The sequence below is a fragment of the Pelecanus crispus genome, chromosome 1 (assembly GCF_030463565.1).
Source record: "Pelecanus crispus isolate bPelCri1 chromosome 1, bPelCri1.pri, whole genome shotgun sequence".
Classification (NCBI taxonomy): Eukaryota; Metazoa; Chordata; class Aves; order Pelecaniformes; family Pelecanidae; genus Pelecanus; species Pelecanus crispus.
Window position 1 is genome coordinate 124,173,418 of NC_134643.1, and position 17,011 is coordinate 124,190,428.

The window sequence follows — 17,011 nt, forward strand, 5'->3', positions numbered from 1 at the left end:
AAAAATTCCCAAACTGAAGACTTAAAGCAACTGAACTTTAAGTTAGGTAGCACAGAGAACAAAACAAAGGAAACAGTGAAGGGAACAAGTTAGAAGGGATATAACAAGAACATCAGACTATGAGGAAAATGTAGACGTGAATATTTGCCTAAGGAGTGTTGGCAGCAAAGAGTGTTTCCTGTTTTAAACATTTGATTAGCTTCCAGCTATATGGAAAAGCTTCTGGCGTTTGAACTAGTGTTATTTATTTCTATAGCACTACCAATATACACAGTGTTTGCTCTGCAACTGGGGAAATGTGGCCACACAAACACTGAGTCCCTGCCTAAGGATCTTGTATTCTAGAAGACGGGATAGAGAAGCTATTCCAGTACAGAGAAAATATTCCTCTGTTCCAGTATAGACAAAATATTTTTCTGGCCTTGGAGAAATCACTTCATTTGTACCATCTTCTCTCTGTGAGGAGGATTTTGTGGATCCCACATGCTGCAATATCATTGCTTTTCCCACATAAACTTTTACAAGAGTCACATCTCGGTGCCTTGGCAAGGCAAGCCCCAGCCCCAGCTGATGTCATCACCAAACTGTTCTGCCACTTCCTGGAAGTCAACCTATGTATTTATAGAACCTATCTTACAGCAGAGCACAGTTTACACTCTGCCTGTGGCACTGAGTCTACTTTTGCTCCCCGAGCAATCAAGCCTTCTGGCAGAGCTGTGCTAGTTTTTAAGAGGGCAAAAGAACTGTAGAGTCTGATAGGGCACCATCCACTGACCACGCTGCTCGAGGGCTGGACAGATGACATGCCAGGTTGTATGCACCAGGGAAGCTAAAACAATAACTGTTGCAAGTGAGGAACCAAGGTCCATTTCTCTTAGTGGTATCCTTAAGTGCAGGCCAGGAACTCCCAGCCACATGCCCGTGAGCCTGCTGAAGCCTTTTAAAATAGCCATCTATGACAGACCAGAAGGACCAGCCCAGCCAGCCCAGTGCCTTTTTCAGCTTGCCTGCTAAACCAGGAGGGAACCACAACAGCGGAACACCCAGTTACAAATGGCACATCTAAGAGCCAAGGCTAAAGCCACTGAATCCTCCCCGTTTGATTGCAGCGGAGGCCACCAAGAAGTCTGAGCCTGCACAGATTGTCTTGGTAGTGGATTTACCTCACTCCCATTTCTGAGGTTTCCCAATCAGCATCAAACAGGGTAATTTAACACAGAGCCAAATGGAAATTGACCTCATTTACTGTATTGGAAGCACAGCTACTGTCCCCTAGCCAAGGTCAGACTTTCCCCAGATTGCTAAAAATGCAGGAGACATGGAGTCCTCCCCCGTCCCAGGAGAAATATTGGTTTATCCATATAATTAGGAAGGAAAGCTGAACACTGTAGTCCTCAGTGGTTTTCACATCTTTTAAAATACTGTCTTAACTGGAGACCTAAAACAGGGGTTTCAAAAAAATCAGTGAGAGAGAGAGAGAAAGTCAAAACTAGTCCCAAAGCACACGGAAGAACTTTGTTATAGCTAGAGATCCATTACAGCATTAATTTCTATTTTGGAAGACTGAGTAGCGAGGCATTTTGTATTCAAGGAAAGCCTAACTATTAAACTAGCACAAAGACTTAGTTCTGAAAAACCTAGACCGCATTACAAAAAATATCTCTTAGATATCTAGGCCAAAATGTAAGCATCCTTTCTAGAACTGCACCATTTGGATTATAGAACACCAAGAAACATAGTGATTCCATGGCATATGGCTGATTATTAACAAACATTTTTAAAACAGACTTATTTGGCATTGTTACACTGAATCTTTGAGTAGCAGCTACAAGACCTTTACCTTGGAGTAATATATTGCACTTAAAGAGTACACATGCCTCTGTATTTTGTAGGTGTGTTTACATACTTGCACATGTATTCCTTGTGATTTTCTTAAATACCTGTACATATGCATACCTCCACCCCATAGAGTATTCTATTTAGAAATGTAGATGTGAAAAAGGACACCAGCAAGTATAAGGCAAAAAGCTGTTATTTAAGAGAGACTTCAAACTCTAAACTGTAGTGGCTTGGTGTCAGCAAGGATGGGGTTTTGAACGCCATGCAAGATGTCGTTGTTTATCTTGTTGCTTTCTGAACAGATGGATAACATATCCTGTAATGGAAGGAGAACTGACACGTCCAGAAAGACCTGTCTATAGTAATTTTGTAAGAGCCTGATTTCCTTAGGGAGATTAACTGGATTTGAAGAAAAGTTTAAATATGTTGTGATGTGCGCAGATGGATAAGAGAGTAAGCAGTCCAGAGAGATGACCAATATGCTACAGACTTAGAGGACCTTTTAGCAAGAACAAGAACTCCTGCTCTTCTATTTCTGTCAGCCTTACATTGGGCTATTCACATTATTCACATTATTGTGGTCTCTGATTACTACTGAAATTACAAACCCCTACTCCCCCAAGTAACAACTGAACAAAAAAAGCCAACCCTAGCGATGACTGATAGCCATATAGTTAATTACCGAAGAGTGAACACCCCCCCCCCCCCCAAACTCTTTAGTTCCCAATTTAACACTGGATGCCCTCCCTGTCAGAAAAATCTTCTGTGAATACTAATTATAAGGCCATATATTTTCATTTCAAGTGGTCATTTGCTCTAGAGTTGGCTGAAAGAGAAAGCTGTTGTTCAATTTCCTTATTATGTATCTGCTTCTGCACCAAGCATGTACAATGAGAGAACAAAATTACAGTGAGCTTTGCTACTAAGTTCAGTCTAGTACAAGCCCTACATTTGCAAGTAGTAATTCCATTCTTAATCATGTGTTATATAAAGAAATTGCTGCTACTGATCATTTTTTTTGGACGTAGTTTGCGTAGCAAGCTCAGTCCTTTATTTCCTAATTTAAAATAAATAACTGATTGTATAGAAGAGTAAGAAGATGGAGTTTCTTAGAGGAATGGTCCAGGGTTATACAACAGAAGAACCACCTTTGAAGGCTGGGCATTATCTTCTAGTGAATCATTAGATAAATGCCTGCCACTGAACCAGAAATATTTGTAGCTAGTTAAATATTTAGAGATGCTGCACAACTCCTATTATGGCATAGCCTTATGCCAAAACTTCTTTGTTCACAGAGAATCCAAACTGGTGTATAGAGGATTACATTTCTAGTGAAATCTATCAGACAACTGATTTGCCTCTCCCACCTAGTCTTTATTTGTGTGCTTAAGAACCAACTAGCATTTTAATTTCCCCCTTCAAATCAACGTTCAAAATGTAGAGCACAAAATACATTACAAAATACACAATGATCTATCAAGCTATGAATGACAAAAGTGCTTCCAAATATACTGGAAAAATTCAAGCTAGTTGTGTCTGCTTCAAAATACTTTTGCTGCCTTGAACTTTTCTTTTTTTCATTTAGAAGATTAGAAACAGTAAGTGTTTTTGCAGAATGTAAGCATAAGAGAGCAGGGTGAACTGGAAAAGAAGGAAGACAAACCTTAATAGTTTGCAACCTTCTAGTTGTAAACAATAATGTGACCTACTGAAACTATGTAAAAGGGCAGGACAGGTACCTTTGCAGGGGGGCTATTTAAAGTTGGGTGGGAGAAGGAGGTTTAAGGGAGGAGAAGGAGGGAGAAAAGTCCCTGCCTTCCTTGCAAATAAATCTCTCCAGGAAGTGGTCACAAGTCCAAGCAATGTGAAATGCTTTTTTTGTATTGTATTCACAGTGTTGGTGAAAGGCCAAGTCACAACCAAGTACTATCGACTACTGTCCAAGCATGGAGGCTGGGTTTGGGTACAGAGCTACGCTACTATTGTGCATAACAGCCGTTCATCACGGCCTCACTGCATAGTGAGTGTCAATTATGTCCTTACGTAAGTCAAAATACTTTGTACCATTATGTGTTATCAGTAATTGATTCATTACTAATTAAACCCTTTAAGTTTGCTTTACTTGTGTCTTCCAGTATCATTCTGTGCTTGCATGCTACAGCCACTTTTCTCCCCTCATATCCTCCCTCTTTTACTTACGTTGAGCTAAAAAGAGCTAGTATTCCTGATTATTACCTCATACACCATATGCTTGAATGTAATACCACTTGTAACTATTTGTGTTAGACCAGGACCCCAGTTCTGTAATCGGCATCAGAACTGCACTGGGGCTGCCCGGACACAATGAAAGCTACTGCTATCCAGCAGAAGTTACAGTGTCAGCTTGTGAGACAGAGACATGGTAGGAAGCATTACTCCTTTCAGGGACAGGTGAATCACCAAGGATCGCTTGCCTTGGGTTGCACAGATACTCGGGGCAAAAATACATTCTCACAATGGCAAGTAGCTCCCGCTGAGCTGGTGAATGTATAGTGGTTTGGACCTGCAGTTTATAATTCTGGTTCAAGTCATGAAGGTGTTTCAAAATTCCTCTCTTGATATAAACCTGAGAGGGACAGAAATCTATATTGATAAGAGGGATAAGTAATAGCGAAACAGACTGTGACCAAAGAGACTACCTGTGGGGGAAAAGAGAAAAAAAAAAAGGGACAGTGGGCACCCCTTGTGTTGAATAGTGTAAAAAAGCAGGGAACTATACACTCTTTTCTTTTGTCTAGACTGGTCCATTTCTCATCTGGCTTGAAAGTAAGATGTGTTTGCATGATGTGTGGGGTAAGATCATATGTGTTTGCATATTACAATGTTGTCTCTGATACCTGACTTCGGGGAGTTAAAGAGTATGTGTTGAGAAACCATAGGGTGTTTCCTTAAACTACTTGAGGTAGGTACCTAGCCCTACACACACTGGTTAATGCTGCCCTCATTCCTGTACAGATCTGAGAGCCAGCAGCACAAGGGAAAGACTCAGCCCTGCAACCTGCTTGAGTCCCCTGAGTTGGGGCAAGTGATTTGAGTAAAAAGGAGGAAACTGTACCAGGGATATAACAGCATATTGTTGAGTTGAATTTACTTCCAGGTTATTCACCATCCAAAAGTGATGGAAATGAGTTCTAGATAGGAATTGAGAGAGAAGTAAGTTTTTTCCTAGTTATCCTTTCAAAAATATGCTCCACTGATGCTACTGATAGAACCAGGGGAGACCATTTACTCATCAGAACTGTATCACTTAATGTTTCAAAATATGATCCACAGTCTGTTCTTGATTTGTTTTTTAGCCTCCTTTATACAAAAATCTGTCCTGTATGTGGGGCAGATAAAACTGAACAGAACAGAGCAGTAATTAAAGTCTAGAGATTGTCAGAAAAACATTGCACCTCCTGTGGTCCAGTTACAAGCACATCGTGCTGACAGGAGAGGAACATTGCTCCTTTTCCTTTCCTCAGGGATAATTGTGAGAGCCAGGGCAGAGACCAATTCCTCATTGAGCAGGAGGCAGATGAATTGAGCTGTGTCTTTCTATCAGCTGATATGGCTGTGATTCCAAACTGCAGGCAGCCACGGAAGGCTGAGGAGAAGTTGGCACAGCTTAGGTTCAGAGAGTGGGCACATATAGTATAAAGATGTTTAATGCGGTTCCCAGTGGAACATTTGTGATAGGCTTGTGTGGGGACAGGGTCAGACCATAAAATCCATTGCCTGCTGACATCTCCAGACTTGCACTGCGGAGTCAGTGAAAAACCTGCAAGAATGAAAATGAAAACAAAAACATTGTGAAAGCTAACATGTATTTTCAAATGAGCTATTTTGGATTTGTGCGGTATGTTTGAGTATGTAATTTATTGGACTGTTCTTTTGCAGAGATATTGAGTATAAGGAACTTCAGTTGTCACTGGACCAGGTTACCATTTCTAAGTCACAGTTTTCATGCAGAAACTCAGTATCTACCTCGCAGGAAACAAGGAAAATAGTAAAACCCAAAAGTAATAAAATGAAGGCAAAACTCAGAACAACGCCTTACCCACAACAGGTAACTTTTGCAGCAATATTTACTTACCAATTGTTGTGGTAGAGTGTTTGGGACAGGATAGAGATCATCCAGAACTGAACTTACTGTAAAATTGACTATAGTATGCTCTGCCATAGGAACTCCCTTGTAGGCTGGAATACAATTAGACCCTTTTGTCCTTAGGGTAGACAGCACAAGTAGTAAAAACCGACTCTGGCAAGTGATGCAAACACAAAAACTTTCAGATTTGGAGTATGTAAAGTACTTCAAAACCAATGTGCTTTCTTGGTAAAAAGAAGAAAATTGTTTACTAAGAATAGCTGTGTTGTGAAAATTTGCGCTGGTGTAGAACGCATCTCATTCACTGTTGATCATAGAATCATAGAATTGTTTCGGTTGGAAAAGACCTTTAAGATGATTCAGTCCAACCATTATGATATGCAGAGTTCTTAATGTCACACAGGTATTAGCAGTTTCCTTATGCTGGAGAATGAATTATAAGAATTAATCCTAGCAAACAGAGCACAGGAATGGGTTTTGGAATATCTCTCACTGTCACTGGGTGAGCTAGAACCAGACGTGAAAGGAAACTATGGAGATTGTCCATAAAACCGGGTTGGTGACACTGACACCCACCATGAGATATTCTGAGACTTTGCAATGAATATTGCTGGAAGGGGTTACTATTACCTTAAACCAGCAGTGAATGCAGCTAGCGTTCAAAACAGTGAGAGCACAAAAAGCACTGGAGTCTGGAGAGGAGCATGGGAGAGAGTGGGAAGAGAAAATCATTGTGGTAGAAGTTGATGCAAAGGACAGCTTTTGTGTTCCTATCATTCTGAAGCTTGACACGCCAACATACGCAAAATCACATTCATGGTCTGCTACTCCATTTATCAGTGACTTCCAGTGCTTTGCAACAAACTTCTGTCTTCTGGTAGTTACAACTTCTACACTTACTAGCTAAAATCCAACAGGCAAAATTGTCAAATAAACCCATAACATTAGGATGACAAAATAGTTTTTTGTTTCTGTATTAAGTGAAAGTAAAGTTATTGTGAAGACAAGGAACTTTAAATGCACTGGTAAGCCAGTCCCTTTAGCCCATGAGATCACAGTTCAAGGAAGTCCAGCTTTGGGCTCCTGTATGATATGTTATGCAATTTCATATAAAAATTAGTCATTTAACTCTCTTGCCCTCCTTTTTTTTTTTTTTCCTTTCCCCCAGCAATACAGCTCATTCCAAACAGACAAACTGGAATGCAGCCAGGTGGGAAACTGGCGATCTAGCCCTGCAGTGAACGCTGCCACCATTCAAGAACAAAACTTCCATTCAGAAAACAGTGAACTTTTATATGCCCCGTCATATAGCTTGCCTTTCTCTTACCATTATGGACACTTCCCTGTAGATTCTCATGTCTTCAGTAGCAAAAAGCAAATGCTGCCTTCAAAGTTTGGGCAGTCTCAAGGAGCACCTTGTGAAGTGGCTAGATTTTTTTTGAGTACGCTGCAGACAAATGGAGAATGCCAGTGGCATTATGCCAACTCCTTGGTACCCAACAGCCAGTCACCATCCAAAAATCTTCCTGATCAGCCAGTGAACATCATCCGACATAATCTTGCACAGAGTTATGAAGGTGGGTGTCACTTTAAAAAAAGAAAAAAGATAAGCAAAGCTGTGGGATGTCTGGGACAGATTTGTAATTGTAGTTTGAAAACAGGAATTACAACGTGTTTAGGAAACACAGAAAATCAGAAACAGTGAAGGGTAACAACCATTATGTTTATAGTATTTACACGTTCATCCCTCTTCCCATTACCATAAGCACTTGATTAAGAGTATTATCAAAGTATCAGCTGCAAAAATGTATTCACCGGGATCACTTTTAGAACAGGGCAGAGGTACCACCTCCTTTAATACTGGCACAGTTTACGTTCATGTTTTACACTATCAGAGCTATTTAGTGGAATTCCTCAGGTAAGTAATTGCTGAAGTCAGAAAGAAACAACTGTACTTCAGCTCACATAAAGAAATGAAAATAAACATAATCTATTTCCACAAAAATTGAAGGTTGTCCTTTCTGAGTATGAAGCCATTCTGGATGTCTTTACCTTACAGTGAATGAGTAAATGAAATGCACTATCTTCTGCTTTATTTAAAAATGTCTTCAGTGCTCTTCCCCAATCAATGGCATCATCTCTATACAGATAGTCAGCTCAGATACTTTGAAGGAAGCACTGAAGACATTGATTTCTCTGAGGTGGCAACCTATAAGAAATAACCTTGCAAAGCTATAGAGTAACTAAACGTAAACAAGCTCAAGACATATCTCATATGCATCACATCTATCTGCATACACCATTTTGATTAGTTAAAAATCACTGATGAGGACCGACTGGTTGACATACTGTTACAAAGTCAGATGGAAACACTCCTTTCTTCTAGCTTCATTAAGGATGGGACAGAGGAAGCAGTAGTGGAAATTTCAAATTAAAAAGCTAGAAAAGATACGCTCAAGATCCTTGAGTATGAGCAACAAGCATTTATTCACTTAGGGACGTAACATTAGATATCCTAGATCTGAAGGGAACACCTGCAGACATCAAAAGCTGAGCTTGCTACGTCAGACACAAGATGGTATCAGACATTGAATGTGTCTTCCACAGAGGAGCAAATAACTTCTGCCCAGGGTTTTGTCCTTCACAGGACCATTTGACCTCCCCTAGCCGACTGTAGCATTTTATTTTACTTCTCTATGTTTAGGTTGAAAATGAGCAAGACTGAAGCTCTTACAGCCTAGTGCAGGTTAAATGCTTTTTCTGAGCTCAGGCTCCTCTAATGTCCTGGCGTCCGTCTGTCGCTGTTGTGGACTGGGTGTGAAAAGGAGTAGTTTAGACCAAAAATAAGAAATGGTTTTGTCCTTTCTAAAGGTTCTGTATCATTGTAGAGAAGAAGAAAAAGCTACGTCTTTTGAGGATAAGTATAAGGATTGAAGTAAATCCTGCAGATCCCCAGTAAGTCTGCAGGAACAAAGCTATTATAGGTGTACCGAAGTCAGCCCAGCTTTTCTTCTTTGCTTCCAGACTAACAGATGCCGTGAGACTGACTGAGAAAGTAGATCCACCCCTTGCTGGTCAGAGGGTGCCACCAGATACACTGAGAATGGATGTGGAAAGAACAGCCTGTTCAGAGAACAGTCTGTAAAACTGATTGTGGCCATAACATTTGCCAGAAAAGCCCAGCGAGCATAGCAGCAGACAAGCAATTTACCATCGGTCGGTTGATATGGGCAGATAACTCCTAGTAAATATATTGTCAGAAGGATTCCACAGCAATACTGTTAAATAAGTTAGGGGAAAAAAAATCCCAACAAAAAACTGCAAGCAACTGCTGGTATTTTTCAGTTTCATCACACATGCATACCTTCACCATTTCCTCATGAACAGGAAAATGGAGCTGTGATACCAGTGGTTTTTACTTCTGGTTCTACTTCTACTTAAGATTTTGTTGCTCAAGTTGGAATATGTGGGTACTCTTTTGAGCCCAGATGTATTTTAATGGATGTCTAGCTATTGGGCATTTGATGAAAACTGACTTGCTACAATTAATTCTCTGCAAAAGCACTTACAATTGTACTATTTCGGAAGGAAAAAAGAGTATGGTCAAATTCAGGCCTGGTCAGAGATCGTTGCTTGAGTTCACATGCAGTGTTATAAGAGGGGAAAGAAAAACAGAGCCTCTGCTGCAAAGAGGATTTATATCTAATTGTTCCAGAGTTTGTTTCCTCCTGAGGTAGAATTAGCCTTGTTGTACTTTTGCTGAGGCTGGTAACAGAAGAGAAATATGAACCTTTGGAAGCAACTTTTTGCTTTAGAATTGAAAGGGGCATCTGATCTTCCTTACATTGTCAACTGCTGCTTTTTCCAGCAGTTCACTGAAAAACTGACAGCCGGTAAGCTTCAAAGCAGAGAGGATCTGCTTAGCGTCATTATCTTCAATCCAAAGGCAATGCCAAATATGACATCTGGCAACCGTGTTGGATGCAAGGGCTATTCCACATCACATCCATAGAAGCATCTGCCAAAAATTCCGTAGGCCAGAGACATTTTTCTCTACGGAAAATAGCTTCTTTTGGAGAGATCAGAGATTTTAAGATGCTTATGCCAAGCCATCAAAGCTCTGGAAAAGCACGTAGCAGATAAAACCGCCTGCAAATCAGATGCTGCTGCCTCAGAATCTGGTTTCGAAGCTTCTTCCACTTTTTTCCAGCTGGCCTAGTCATCAGAAAAGAAACTCACTTCAGACAAGGCAAGCACATTCTTAGTCAGGGAAGTTTCCTTTGTACACTTGAATGGATACATTACTACTGTGGGCACCACAGTACCCACTTCTCAGTAAGTTATGCTGTTGGCCAGTCTGTACTATCTGGTGAATCTTAGTGCCACTAATAGTGCCAAAGCTCAGGAAATGATGAAGAGTACTAAGAAAATCTGTGAAAAAACTCTCATCTATCTTCCTCTCCTAAACCAACTCCCCAGGTTTAGCCTGTGACTACTGGAAGAAATACATGACATCTTCTTTGAAAAGTATATTCCGCTAGAGACAAAGAGGTCTTGAAGATCATGTTGTCTTACGATTATTCTTGGAGGAAGAATAATGGAGAACATATTAATTACAACATCAGCCCGTGCCTCAGATGATTTGCAATTAGGGTTCAGACCAGGACACAGGGCAGATATTGAGCTAATCTAAAAAATGTCTTTTCCATGGGCATGGGCAGTATTAAGACCTATTTTATCTTTGCCTTGTTTGACATGGAGGAATAGCAGCATGCCTTTGTGACACCCGAGTGTGTGACCTGAGCAGTACAGTGGCTCTGCTCGTTGGTCTTCAGCAAAACTCCGAGCAATTGACTCCTCTTCTCTGAAGGCCCTCCTGTACAAAGGATTAGGAAACATACTGAAACATCATGGGCTACATGTCAGCGTTCAAGTGTTGGCATATCATCTTTGCAAAACACAGAGTAACTGTCAGTACACTCTTCTGAGATTAGTGTAGATCAGAAAGCCCAAGAAAAATTATGCAAGACAAAGCATGCACAAAGAGGGCTTCAGCTGTGTCCTAAAAACAGACATGTTTTCCCACAGACAGGATGCAAGACTGCTGCTAAGGACTGCATCTCTTTTGCACAAAGATCAGTGCTGAATACCAGTCTTTCTTTGCTTTAACCTGGTTCCAAGATGCCTTTCTTTCATTTTTACTGAAATAGACAGGGGCAATGAGAGAACAAGGAGCAGCTCCACCTATTAATGTCTTGGTACAGAAAGGCATGTTTGTGAATGAAATACCTTTTTTGCAAGCATCTTTTCCCATTGAGCACCATCTGATCTTTGACTGTGCTATTTAAAGGTGAGGAGGGAATGCTCTTTGCTGCAGCACTTTGTTTGATGGGGCAAAGACCACTCTAGTATACTGTAACTATGAATAGACATGATATGTTTTAAATAAAGACCAATACCTGATAGAGTAGCCTTCTTGTTCCTACTTGGATGGTTGGATGCTGAAATCTGAGCAGGCTGCCAGGTGATGCAGCTCTTATCTCCAGGTTTTCCCTCAACTTGCCTGAGCTGCACCCTGTGCACCAGCGGGAAAGCAGAGCTACTTGGCACGAATTAACAGAGACGTGATGCCTGAAGGACTGAGTTCACTGTTGCAGTTGTAGGCTGCTATGAATGGAGGCAGTGTAAGTAAGTATAAAGGGCCTTCTAGAAAGCTGCTATCACTCTGCTATGATATACAAACTTAGATGCGCAGTGTATCTACGTCACTTGGCATAGCCAAGTTGCTCTGGTGGAAAAGTGGTCTGGAAAGCAACCCAAATTAATGCACTGACTTCAATGACTGTAAAGCATTTTCAGTGCTGGAGAAGTGCAGAATGCATGGGATGTCCATGCACCTGCTGAGGCAGGTACTCTGGCAACTGCCCACACGCCTGGTGCGTGGAAGCAATCCTGGGGTGCTGCCCTTCTACAGCAATACAAAGCAGCTGGTCAGCTTTCTAGTAATTTCTGTATGAAAAGCTCCCCAGGAGGAGTCCATCCCAGGGCACCCTTGGGTTTGTGTCTGCAAAGGAAGACAAAAGCAGGTTTAAGTCTTCCTCCAATAACTGCTCTGAATGTAAGCGGACAAAAACGACTGTGCTCTTTTGCACTGCAGACACAACTTGCTTAACTGTCTGGTCTAACTCTACATATGTGCTGACAACTTTAATGGAAGCCTGCAAACAATTAACTAGGCTCTTACCTTCTTCCTCAACCAAAGAGATGACAACCATGTTTGAGAAACAGGATAGAACAAAATGGATAATATCTTGTAAATCTCCCAAATATGCACGTTACTTCTTGGTACCAAGAAGGCAGTCATCAGCCCAGCAGAATTTGAGATAACAAAAATGAAGATACCAAGACAGGGACCAACTTGTAGCTGTGATGCTTCAGCTTCTTACAAGTGTAAGAAAAAAATGGAAAAGGGCAATCTTGCTCAGAGATTAGAGCCATAAAGTAGCAATACTCCATGCTGCAGTAAGAGAACAAACCCACAACCCCTGTGGATGTCTCAAGTGGGAAAAACACTAAAACCAGTATACCAGATTAGTTAAACCATATCAGTTATATGTCAGTAGCTCTCAGCCAGCATGTATACTTATTTTGTAGGAAAAATGCCGAAAGTGGAGATAAAATTATAGTAATATAATTACACTGGTAAAATTTCCAAGGTATACTCAAGCATGTGGCTGAATCCCTGTTTTGATTTGTGATCTAGGAGGGCCATTTTTCAACAGCTGATGAGAATTCAGTTTACTTACAACTGCATATACTTGGTACAAAATATATACATGGAAATTAGAAAGAATAACTTGAAAGGTTGTTGTTTCTAGGAGGGTGGTGGGTTGATCAATAAGAAATTGGATCCAGATTCCTGTTTAAATTCTGGTGTTAATTATGTGGTGCAACTCCCTCTGAAATTAATGAAGCTTTGCATATAAAAAAAGGTACAATTGAGCTATTTCTGCTTCCTCTGTTATACATGAAGGCTTTGCCAGTCTATTACAGCACAGGGAATATTTAATTATTAGTGGGCACAGTTACATCAGAAATCAGTACAGGGGAACTCAAAAACTTTTAAGATGTTGAATAAAATTTTTAGAAAAACAGAAAATCCCTTTTACAAAAGGCACTTAGGTGTCCAGGGCTTTCAGTGAGCATAACACAAAATGGAGGTCAGGTTTAACTTGAGAAATTTGCTAAGTGCCTCATTTAACCTTTAACATGAAACTTTCAAATATGCCTTGGAGGAGTCATATAGTTGTCAAACTGTTCATACAAAACAGTGCAAAAAAATTTGTACTTGCCTAATTTTAGCCATACTGTACAGGAGTAAACCAGTGGCTTTTCTTATTACTATCTGTAGACATGAGTGTACAAAAAGGAAAAGCTGGATAAGCCAAGCAGAAAATGATAAAAACAATTCAAATTGTTTCAAGAGTTCAGCTACCATGCGGAAACTTAAGAGGAAACTAAGATTACTCAATATATTTTAGAGGAAAAGCCTGAATAGAAATCCTAGGTTCATACTCTTGAAAATTTAAGAATCTAGCTGCTGATTTTCCATGCATACCCAGTTTAGTACTCCCACATTCAAACAAACATTCTCTGTGTACGTTGTAAATTACATTTAATTATACATATAGATTTATTACATGATAGCACCTTAAAAGCAGAGATACAGCATTATTCGAGAAGTATTTATGTTGCTTTTCAATAGATGTTTTTAATATCTGATGCTAGTTTTTCAAAGAGAAAAAGTAAAGTCTTTAACGTGACATGATCTAGATATTACATATATCATGAATAGGTATCACAAATTAGATACCAACATGTCAGTATCTAATACTATGTACTCTCTTCTTTCCTTACATGGGCAAGTGTCCAATACACTTCCACAGTGACAGGAAGAATAAATTCTGTTTTACTCTAGTCATTGAATCATTGACATGTAATAAATGTTATTCATCCTTTGGTAAATTGTTTGATAAATCTCTGAAAAGAGCTTACTTAAGGTCAAGGGTTTTGATAGCAGGTCATATTTCCAAATATTTCTTTGCTTTAATTTCCCCGATTTAACCACATCAGTAATGACAGTGATTTATAATTCTTCAGTCAAATAAACAAATGGGCATTTCACATGGAAAACCTTTTCAGAACTGTTTAACACTGTTGGCCCTTTTGAGTGGGTTGGTTTGTTGTTGGTTTTTTGTTTTTTTTTTTTTAACTTTTCAGCACTGTCTTAAAGAGACCTATCCAAAGCCACTGAGGCAAATGGGAATGTCTCTGATGTCTTCCCTGGGACTTGGATCTGGCCCAAACCAAATGGGTATTAACATTCAGTCATAAAAAGCATTAGAGTCTAACTATTATATGAGCTCATTGTCAGTAATTAATGTGTTTTCTCTTTCCTGCAAGTGCCCATATCAAACAGAAGATACAGCCAAGATGCTCTACCTGACAACTTTACAAGCTGCACAGCGCCCATGCCAGGCAGCAGATACAAAGAAGAGATTTATGATTCTGGCATCATGAAACCCAACAAAATAGAAACCAGGATTCAGCCACCTCACCACCTCATTAAAGAAGAAAACAAGTTAGCTTTTAACAGAGACCTACAAGAAAAAATGAGCATTAATGAAAGCTCTTTTTCAAACTCAATAGCTAACTCCTTGCTGCCAAAATCAGAGTGTTTCCAGTCTAAAGCTATAGGACAATTAAGTCATCTCCTGCCAATGCCCTCAGTATATGAGCAAACAAGAAGGATTTGTATGAAGGAACCCAAATATGGGCATATTAGTCACCACGCTACAACTCTAGATGAACTCGACAGCGATGAGAGAATGACTGTAAAGCTTGATCATGACTCCGAAAGTGAACGTGTGATGGATGTGAGACCCTCCGGACAAGTTCCATTTGTGCTTCTAAATTATCACCATGTTTTAGCCAAACATGGTACATTTCAAACTTCATCATGTACAGCGACAGGACACGTAGGAGAAAATTATGGATACAATTCTGAGGAAGTAAATACATTTATTTACAAAAACCAAAGCCCCTCATCAGCTTCTTCTCCAGAAACCCACAAGGAATCTGCACTACCCCATTATATTGGAACTTCTGTAATAATAGCCAATGGAAGGTGATGGTAATAGAGGAGTATTTGCATTTAATTAAGAAGCCAAACTGTAATGATTTGCAAAAAGCATGAGAAAACATGGTTACATTTACTGAGCATAGCTGAAGGTCAATGAGGGACAGACTCCTGTGTTCCTGGCAAGTCATGTGTAACAGCATCTTCAAGGTCAGGAAGAAAACCTACATCTAGCTTCAGTGCTTCGTTGTCACAAATTAAGCTCTGGTGCCAGTGAGAAGACACGTTACAGATCTTATTTTTGTTATTTTATAGTGTGCAACAAAATTAAATGATAGGTGTTATATGCAGAGATTTATATGAAGAACATTTTTTTTCTTAACCCCTCCTGCTCAAAATACATTCAAGATTTTTTTTATCATAAACTATACACTCTAGTTTAGGTATTTTTGACAGACTGTGTGAAACCTTACATCAACTCTCCACCCATGTGTTAAAGATCCTGACAAATGAGCTTTGTTTAAAGAGTGGTGATTTTTAGTATCCATAATACAGCTGTACTAACGAAACAGAACTCAGTTTGGAAAAAGCTTATTTATTAATTGTCCAAAAGTTTTTAAACTAAATAAATCAAATCTAAATTTGATTTATTTAACATAGATTTCAGTGTTCTGAGATTGTTACCACCACCATTTATTTTGACAAGGAATGATATGACAAATTAATACATACAAAGATACGTATTAAAGGGTTACAGGTCTTGTCATGGCAAATTGGGACAAATCATGTAGCAGGAACTAAAGACTATTCCCCATAAAATGTTGTAATAAGAAAAAAGAAACTTCTAAAATGTGTGTTTCACTGAGCATTCTGGGAGAAGGCTGTGCAGATTTTCAAACCAGCTAGTCAAAAATACATCATAATAATAGCACCAGAAATGCTTTCTTTATAGTCAAGGGAATAATGAACATTTAGGCTTTATTTTAAACTTACCAGTAGCCTTCTGAAGTTTGAAAGGTTCAGCTTTTAACACAGTGAACTTCCTTAAGCATAAATCTCATTGTCAACACAGAGGTAAGATTGATATTTGACTGATTCGTGCACTTCACAAATAATGTCAGTGGACAAACTGAATATGGAAAGTCGAAAGTCATTGCACAACCTCAAAAACCAAAGTGGCACTTGAAGTAAAGCAGAGTTTGAGGACATCGGGGTTTGGAACTGAACGCTTTGCATACATCTCAATTTGTGCTAATAAACTGTAGCAAGCAAAAAGCGTACAGCGTAAATTTACATTTTGTCCAGCCCACTAGGAATAGATTCCCCCCCCCTTTTTTTACTTCTTTGTAAAGTTTACAGGTGTGGAGACATACGGATCTGTGTGTGTTTAATTGACAACAGTCAGTCCACTTAGTTTTTCAACCGCTTCCCCAGACATCGTGCGCTCTTGATAAAACGATGAATGACTCCCTAAATAACAGCTCTAAACACCGATGACAAAGGTAGCTCTGAGTCAGCTATACTTAGCTGTATTTCTTTGCCCAGTTCAAGGCTAATTTCCACTTATAAAACTTTCTCTTGTCAGACTCTCTCTAAAGAGACCTTCGCTGAAGAAAATGCTTACCCGGCTTGTGCAATATGGAAAAACACTTGCCCATGGGTTGCACCTTGTCAGACAAAAACGTAATGAAATACACACTTTTAAAAATGGCATGTTCTCCATCTTTTATATGCTGCAATAATATTCCGCCACCTCCTTCTATGTAGGAATATTTATTGCTCTGAGTACACAAAAATACTTCTGAAACGTATATGTTTGAAAACAATTCTCGGCATTTTTGTTGCTTCCTATTAAAAGGTTAACAGAGAAGGCTTTATTATGAAGTGAAATTGATGTTCACTTGGAA

General features: G+C 39.6%; 1 protein-coding gene across 1 annotated transcript in view; it reads left to right on the top strand.

Annotated features, from left to right (window-relative positions):
- The window catches only part of SIM2 (SIM bHLH transcription factor 2), a 59,681-nt gene extending 44,525 nt beyond the window's left edge, over window positions 1-15,156 (top strand). The window contains 4 exon segments of the mRNA XM_075710862.1: window positions 3,735-3,882; window positions 5,758-5,926; window positions 7,134-7,542; window positions 14,429-15,156. Coding sequence (XP_075566977.1) covers window positions 3,735-3,882; window positions 5,758-5,926; window positions 7,134-7,542; window positions 14,429-15,156 — 1,454 coding nt within the window.
- Window positions 15,157-17,011: the final 1,855 nt, after the last annotated feature.